At 36.7% G+C, this 9,107-nt stretch overlaps 1 protein-coding gene across 1 annotated transcript in view; it reads right to left on the bottom strand.

The window, feature by feature from the left end:
• The window catches only part of EPHX4 (epoxide hydrolase 4), a 43,304-nt gene that overhangs the window by 20,554 nt on the left and 13,643 nt on the right, over window positions 1-9,107 (bottom strand). Inside the window, exon 4 of the mRNA XM_007936046.2 lies at window positions 7,781-7,909. Within this exon, the coding sequence (XP_007934237.1) occupies window positions 7,781-7,909 (129 nt within the window). The remainder of the gene's footprint in view (window positions 1-7,780; window positions 7,910-9,107) is intronic.

Below are 9,107 nucleotides of genomic sequence, written 5' to 3'. Positions count from 1 at the left end.
GGTCGGCGAAAGAGGGGGAGGCCTTCAATGAGATGGATTGACATGGTGGCTGCAATGATGGGCTCAAGTATAGCAGGGATTGTGGGGCTGGCGTGGGATCGGGCAGTGTTTCGTTCTGCTGTGCATGGGGTCACTATGAGTCGGAAACGACTTGACAGCACTTAACAACAACAATGTGTTATAAATCCTTATTTCTATGATGTTAAAGAGACAGGATTAGAGGAAGTTATGTTAATGAAGCAGGATACAATCTATAAGATTAGGTTGTATCTTGAGTCAATCCCTTTTGAGCTATAAAAGAGATTAAACAAAGGAGCAAAAGTAGAAGGGACTACTACCCCCATGAAAGATGAGCCAGGAGCAGATGTATCCTTTGAATTCAGGGTCCCTGCACTCTGGGAACCTCCTTGAACTAGGGGCCATAGAGAGAGAACACCTTCCCTTAGAGTTATCAGTAGATAACTCTACTGTAGGAACCTGTCCACTACGGGTAACCCTGCTGGTATTTGAAATACTGGTGGCATAGTTTTCAGTATCACAGCAATACACAAGCCACCACAGTATGACAAACTGACAGATGAGTGGTGGTCATTAGTTCATGTTGTTCTTAAATGCCATCATGCTGGCTCTGACTCATAGCAACCCTATGTACAGCAGAATGAAACACTGCCTGGTCATGCACCACCATCACAATCCTTGTTATACTTGAGCCCATCCTTGCAACCACTGTGTCAATCCATCTTGTTGAGGATCTTCTCCTTTTACACTGACCCTCCACTTTACCAAACATGATATTCTTCTCCAGGGAATGGACTCTTCTGACAACATGACCAAAGTAGCTGAGATGAAGTTTGGCCATTCTCACTTCCAAGGAGCATTCTAGCTACACTTCCTCCAGGATAGATTTATTCATTCTTCTGGCTGTTGTTGTTGTTGTTATGTGCCTTCTAGTGGAACTTGACTCATAGCGACCCCTCCTTAGGTTTCTGAGGTGGTATCACCACAGAAATAGATTGCCCAACCTTCCTTCCGAGAAGTGACTGGTGGGTCCACAGTATTTTCTGTATTCTTTGCCAACACCATAATTTAAAAGCATCAACTCTTCTTCAGTCTTCCTTATTCACTGCCCACCTTTCACATACTTATGAGGCAACTGAAAATACCATGGCTTGGGTTAGGAGTACCTTAGTCTTCAAGGAGACATCTTTGCTCTTCAGCACTTTAAAGAGGTCTTTTGCAGCAGATTTGCCCAGTGAAAAGTGATGTCTGATTTCTTGACTGCTGCTTCTGTGGGTGTTGATTATGGATCAAGTAAAATGAAATATTTGACAAATTCAATCTTTCCTCCATTTATCGTGATGCTGCTTATTGGGCCAGTTGTGAGGATTTTTGTTTTCTTTATGTTGAAGTGTAATCCATACTGCAGATGTAGTCTTTGATCTTCATCAGTAAGCGCTTCAAGTCGTCCTCACTTTCAGCAAGCAAAGTTATGTCATCTGCATATCACAGGTTGTTAATGGGTTTTCCTCCAATCCTGATGCCACATTCTTCTTCATATAGTCCAGCTTCTCAGGTTATTTGCTCAGTATACACATTGAATAAGTATGGTAAAAAGATACAACCCTGATGTACATTCTTCCTGATTTTAAACCATGCACTATCACCTTGTTCTATTTGAACAACAACTTCCTTGTCTGTGTACAGGTTCCTCATGAGCACAATTAAGTGTGCTGGAATTCTTATTCCTCTCAGGGTTATCCATAATTTGTTATGATCCATACAATCAAAAGCTTTTGCACAGTCAATAAAACACAAGTAAACATCTTTCTGGTATTATTTGCTTTCAACCAAGAACCATCTGATATCAGCAATGATATCCTTCGTTTCATGTCCTCTTCTGAATCCAGCTTGCAATTCTTGAAGTTCCCTGTCAATATGCTGCTACAAATGTTCTTGAATTATCTTTAGCAAAATTCCATTTACATGTGATATTAATGATATTGTTCGATAATTTCCACTTTCTGTTGGATCACCTTTCTTTGGAATAGGTACATATATGGATCTCTTCTTGTCAGTTGGCTAGATAGCCATCTTCCAAATTACTTGGCATAGATGAATAAGTACCTCTAGCACTGCATCCATTGGTTGAAACATCTTAATGGGTATTCTGTCAATTCCTGGAGCCTTGCTTTTTGCCTATTCCCTCACTGCAGCTTGTACTTCTTCCTTCAGTACCATTGGTTCTTGATCATATGCCTCCTGAAATGGTTGAACATCAACCAATTCTTTTTTGCACAGTGACTCTGTGTATTCCTTCCATCTTCTTTTGATGCTTCTGGCATCATTTAATATTTTGCACAGAGACTCCTTCAATATTGCAACTTGAGGCTTGAATTTTTTTCTTCAGCTCTTTCAGCTTGAGAAACACCTTGTATGTTTTTCCCTTTTGATTTTCTAACACCAAATCTTTGCACAGCAGCTATTAGAGAGATGCATATCAAAACTACAATGAGATACCATCCTACCCTGGTGAAAATGGCATTGATTTAACACACACACACACACACATACACACAAACAGGTAAGAACAAGAGTTGGTTGCTGGTGGAACTGTAAAATGGTACAACCACTATGGACAATGGTATGGCAGTTTCTCAAAAAAATGCTAAAAAGACAAGTGGTAGCCATTTGGGATATTTAAAGTGACAGCATTCTCATTTGGATTCCAGGGACCTAAGAATAGGCTCCGTTTGCCAAGGATGTCAGGGACATATGGGAGGCTGACAACGAGAAAGGAGACAGGTAGTGAGTGGTATTATTTGCTTCAACCAAGAACCATCTGATATCAGCAATGATATCCTTCGTTTCATGTCCTCTTCTGAATCCAGCTTGCAATTAAGAACAAGAGTTGGTTCTTAAGAGTGCTGCCAACTAGTGAATAGAGAAGCACAATACCTTGCTTACTTAGATAACATCTATTCTGGTACCTAGTGCCGCTGTGACAAGAATATACCACCAATGGGATGGCTTGAACAAACAGGAGTTTATTCTCTTACAGTTTGGAGACTTTAAGTCCAAGTCCAAAGTGCCAGGCTCTAGGGGCTAGGTGAAAGTCCCTCAACCTTGGGGTTCAGCTCCTCCTCCTGCTCTCAGCACACTGGAGCTAGAGGTTTTTCTTCACTTAGCTGCTGGCTGCTGAGGCTGACAAGCCCAAGGTTGATAAGTAAAAAGGCACAGTCCCAGTGTTACCAAACCACATGGCAGGCCACTAATTCAAGTCCATTGAAAGTCCCAAGGTTGGCAGAACATGGCAGGCTGCTGAACAATGACACAGCTACATGCAGGGTTCAAGTGTGCCATAGCTAGAAACCATTCCCAAGGCTGTTTCTTATATATGGAAAGCAGACCATATACCCAAAGCAGTGACTCAGCTGGTCTGATAGATTCCACCATGGAGTTAATTACCAGTCGCACCATGGGGAATAACTACATTCAGTTGCACAGCACTCAACCAGGCCCAGCCAAGTCGACACACAAAATAAACCACCACAACATCCAAACAAACAAAAGAAAATGAAAATTTTTGGCAACTCACTCCAACATACAATCACCAATTAAGTATAACCACAGAAACATCACAATGTCTCAGAGAAAACAGAGCATCACAGTCCACACAAAGAAGCAAGATAAAGCAGGGGAAACAAGGGACTAGGATACAGACCCAGAACACATTCCTGAGGAAGAAGCAGCATTAGAACTTCCTGATAAGGAGTTCAAAAGAATTATATTTAGGTGCCTTCAATGGACTGAGAGACAGATCAAGGAAAACACTGACAAAATTGAGGAAAACACAGAGAAAACCCTAGAACAATTTTGAAAGACAATACAAGAACAAAATGACAAAAGAAATGAAAACTTAGAAAGTATACAAAATCTCCAGATAGAAATCCAGAAGATTAATACTAAATTTTCAGAAATAGATAAGACATTGAATGGGCAAAGGAGTAGAATTGAATCAATGGAAGACTGAATTAGTGATACATTAATACTTCTTTGGAAAGGTATCAGTCAGAAAAAAGATCAAAACAAAATGGAGAAAGCCTAAGGTTCATGTAGGATACCATCAAAAGGAATAACCTACACGTAATCGGAAATCCAAAACAGGAAGACACAAATAAAATCACAGAAAAAAATGTAGAAGATTCTATTGGAAGAGAATTTTCCTGGTATGATGAAAAATGAGAATATATCCATTCAAGAAATCCAACAAACCCCAAACAGAATAAACTCAAAAAGAAAATCACCGAGACATATCATCATCAAACTCATCAAAACCAAAGACAAAGAATCTTGAAAGCAGCATGAGAAAAACAAAAAGTTACCTACAAGGGGCAACCAATAAGACTAAGCTCTGGTTTCCCAGCAGAAACCATGCAAGTGAGAAGACAATGGGATGGTATATTTAAAACCCTGAAAGAAAAAAATTTCCAACCAAGAATTATATACCCCGCAAAACTGTCCCTTGAATATGATGGTGAAATTAGGACATTTCCAGATGAGCACAAATTAAGGGAATTTGTTAAAACCAGACCAACCTTACAAGAGATGCTAGAGGGAGTCCTTTGGACAGAGAACCAACAACAGCAAACTGACCATTAACACACATGACATAACCCAGAAACAAACCCAGTTATGGAAGTATCCAAACTAAATAAGCCTACAAGATTGTAAACAGGGAACCAGAGACATCAATTGACAAATGAAGACAACTACAAACCAAAAAGAGGGAAACAATTGTGTAGTTACAGAACTTCTAAATGGTAGGGAAGTCAAGACCATTGCAAGATAGAATAGACTATTCTAAACTTGGGAAGAAAATTATAAATCACAGGGTAACTTCAAAGAAAAATGATAAACCTTCACATCAAAATAAAAAAGAGGACAAGCACAAATATTTAGCAAATAATAAAACAATAACAATGAAGGAAGTGATAACACAATTCACAAAGAAAACACCCTCAGCACAGAAAATTATATGGAACAAAGAAATCAGGAACACTACAAAAAAGCACATAGCAAAATGACAGCAACAAATTCATACTTGTCGATAATTACAATGAATATCAATGCATTAGATGCACCACTCCAGAGATGGAGTGTTGCACACTGGATAAGAAAACATAACCCATCAATATGTTGTCTACAAGAGACACACCTTAGAGACAAACAAATACAGACTAAAAATTAAAGGTTGGAAAAAGACATATCAAGCAAATGGCAATTATAAAAGAGCAGGAGTAGCAATGTTAATTTCTGATAAAATTGACTTTAAGACAAAAACCACCATAAGAGACAAGGAAGTACATTATATAATGATTAAAGGATCAATTGAACAAGAGGACATAACCATAATAAATATCTATGGACCCAATGAAAGAGTCCCAAAATACATAAATTTCCTTTAAAGCAGAAGTTCTCAAAGTGTAATTCATGCAGACCCCTCTGGAATCCCCAAATCATTTCAAAGGATCCTGGAAGTCAAAATTACTTCATAACAATACAGACATTATTTGCCTGTTTCACTGTGTTGACATTTTGCACTAAAGGTACAAAAGCAACAGTGGACAAAACCACTGGTCCCTTCAGACAAATCAAGGCCATGACAAACAATACTAGTTGTCATGGTATTCTTCACCACCACACTCTCAGAGTAAATAAATAACCAGAGTGAGTGAGTGAGTGAGTGATTAAAGTGCCAGCTTCACTTATGAAGGTCCACGATGAAGTAGCAAAAATGATTAATTTTATAAAATCTCTACCTTTGAGTGTACTTTTAAAATTATTTGTGATAAAGTAGAAAGTACCCATCCAAATACAATAATTGTCTTCAGGAAAAGCACTTCTGAAACTGTTCGAATTGGTGAATTACTAGCTGCTTTTTTTACGGAACATCATTTTTAATTGACCAAACTATCATCATTCGGAAATGGGTATTTGGTTGATATTATCTTGAAAATGAACAAAGTGAGTCTATCACTTCAAGGAAAACAACCGACAGTATTTGTTGCCAGTGATAAAGTTCAAGCTTTTAAGTGAAAATTAGAATTTTGGAAAACTTGCATTTGCTACTGTGAGCTTGATGCTTTTCTTATGAGATTGAGATGATCCTATCCTAATGTATGTGATTTTTTAATATTTTAAGATGTAATATGTCAATATTTGGAAGATTTGCATAACTTGATTAACCAATATCTTCTAATACATGATAATACAAAATCATGCATAGTAAAAAATAAATTCAAAGTGCTAGAGAGACCAACAGATTTTAATGTAACAGAGTATATAAAGTACATTTATATGAATTCAGATCCCACATCTTTAAGAAATATTTAAGAACTTTAAGTTCTTTTTAAGAATCTATTTAAGATTCTTTAAGAAACCACCAATATTTGAGTTTGGTGTAATAGTACAGAAGAAATCCATATTTATCTGAAAAGGCTATTAAAATACTCCTCTTTTCCAACTGTGTATCTCTGTGAGACCAGATTTCTTTAGATGCAGGCAGTCCCTGATTTAGCAACGGGGTTCCATTTGCCAGATGATTCTGTCATAAGTCAGTTCTGATGTAAGTCACATATCTCATTTTTTTTTTTAGCTTTCATTATTAGTGTCTTTTATTATCAATATCTTTATAAATCTGATGTGTATTTGTCTTTGGGAGTTGGAAACATTACATACAAACTTACAGATATATTTTAATATTTCCATACATTAAAAAATCCCAAATAATTTTAAGAAATGGATGGTGGTAAGTGCAGTTCATTGCAACTTGAATACATCATAATTCAAGGACTACCTGTACTTCAATCCAAACAACATATTGTAACAGATTGAATGCAGAAACAAACATGAGAATCCCATCTTCTATGAAGTCAAAAATTTAAGAGATTTGCAAAATGTAAAACAATAACACTTTCTTCACTAAAATTTTGTTTTGGAAGACAGTTATTTTTATTAAAAATATGTTATCTATATTAACACGTGGGAGCTCTGGTAGCATAGTGCCTAAGGCACTGGACTGCTAACCAGAGGGCTGGCAGTTCAAACCCACCAGTAACTCTTCGGAAGGAAGATGGGACAATCTACTTTCGTAGTGATACTGCCTCGGAAACCTAAGGAGGGGTCACTATGAGGCGAGTCCGACTCCATGGCACATAACAACAACAACAACATATTAACATGTAGTAGATTTATTGTTGTTATTTTTAAATGAATTTATACGTAAATACTTTAAATGTCTGTTTTAATTCCCCATGTAATGAATATTGATAGATATAACCCCCATAGGCATATAAACTTTGATATTTTTTGAGTATAAATGAGTCCTGAGACCAAAATGTTTGAGAATGGCTGCTTTAAAGAATACTGCCAGTCCTGATAACCAAAGCAGTCAGGCAGGATAATTTATTTCTAGGTCATCAAGATTCATTACTATCAAGATTCATTACTGTCAAAGTAATGTCCCTGCCTTTTCTCCCCTTTTATCTCTCTCCAACTTAATATCAAAATATTTTCTAGAAAGGAATACAATTATGCAAGCCAACATGAAGCTAAATTTTCATAGACTCTTCAGGAAGATTTCAAGCCTAGATATCTGACATAGCCACGTTAGTCATTTAATTTTTAAAAGATTATGTTAACCAAATTTTGCCTTTCTAATCCCTGTCAGATTTGAATTGCTGCTTTAGCGCAGATATTTTAATGAAAACTTAAAACTCACCTGTAAATACATTTGGATGAGGAAAATTAATAACAATAAGTTTCATCACCATTTCAGGATAACAGATGGCAATTAGCCAAGCAATCATGCCCCCCCAGTCATGGCCAATAAGAACACATTTGTTATACCCTGTAATTGAGAAATAAATGTTGACATTAGTGAAGGGAAACAGGTGGGTGCATCATTACCTCACATAAAATAATTACACTTCTGAATCTATTTAGAAAATTTAGATGCTCTAGATCCACTCTAGACATACAGATTCAGAATCTCTTTCAGGAATCTTTTTGGAATACTGAGAAATTTCTAGTTACAGTAAAAACATAAATATCCCATTTATGTTTAATTTGTAAATCTTTATTGTAAGGATTTATTTACTCCTTCACTTCGTCAATCCAATGTTACAACTCAACACAGTAAAACCTCACTAATTTGGAACTGTGAAGTCAAATGGAATTATGGAAAGTCTTGATTGTAACATTAATTATATATAAGTTTCAGTTCATATAATCATGTGGTAATTTGAATTAGGTTAAAATATTGCTTAACGGATATTGCTACAGCATTTCCTTTGAATAGATGGATAAGATTCATTTGTAATTTACTTCTAGAACACTTAAAATTACTATAAAATAAGTATTAGTAGCCCAAACACCCCACCACTGTACTACCTCCTCACATGCACACACATATAGAAAAATGTCTTATTTATGTATTGATTTATCTAGAAAATTACATGATGACAAATATAGGGCAGATCTGCTGTATTATCACAAAGTCTGAATGAAAATATGGCTATTGTAAATCAGAGTCTCTGAGGCTATTTTACTGTAATCAGACTAAATGACAACACTACATTCCGACTCCATCAATTTTTCTCCTTTTAAAATGATGGCTTTATTTATGCTCTTATTATTGTAGAAAGGGCCTTTAATTTGTGATGTTTCTCACTGTATTAGTTCTATTAACATATCTACAGTAGCAACTGAGTTTCAGTCAAAGGGAATGTAGATTAGATTGAAAAAGTATTTACTGCTTCTCTCTTCCCCATCGCCATAAGAAGGAGTCGACTTTGCTGTCCTTTTAACGTTAGGCTTTGCCATGTGATTGGCTTTGGTCTCATGTTGGATACATGACTTGACTTTGGGCTTGGCCATATAACTTGCTTTATTTAGCAAATAGCAGAAACTTGAAATATGCTCGTGCAGCTGGGTTCACCCTTTTGCCTCTTCTGCCGTTGCCATGAGAGGATCATTCCTCATACAGCTACTCCTTCTTAGCTTGGATTCCAGCCCAATGCACAAGAAGAAGCCAATCCCAGCTAGAT

Source organism: Orycteropus afer, unplaced genomic scaffold, assembly GCF_000298275.1.
Source record: "Orycteropus afer afer isolate SDZICR_OR568_19922 unplaced genomic scaffold, OryAfe1.0 scaffold00033, whole genome shotgun sequence".
Taxonomy (NCBI): Eukaryota; Metazoa; Chordata; class Mammalia; order Tubulidentata; family Orycteropodidae; genus Orycteropus; species Orycteropus afer.
This window is presented reverse-complemented; position numbering and strand designations above follow the sequence as displayed.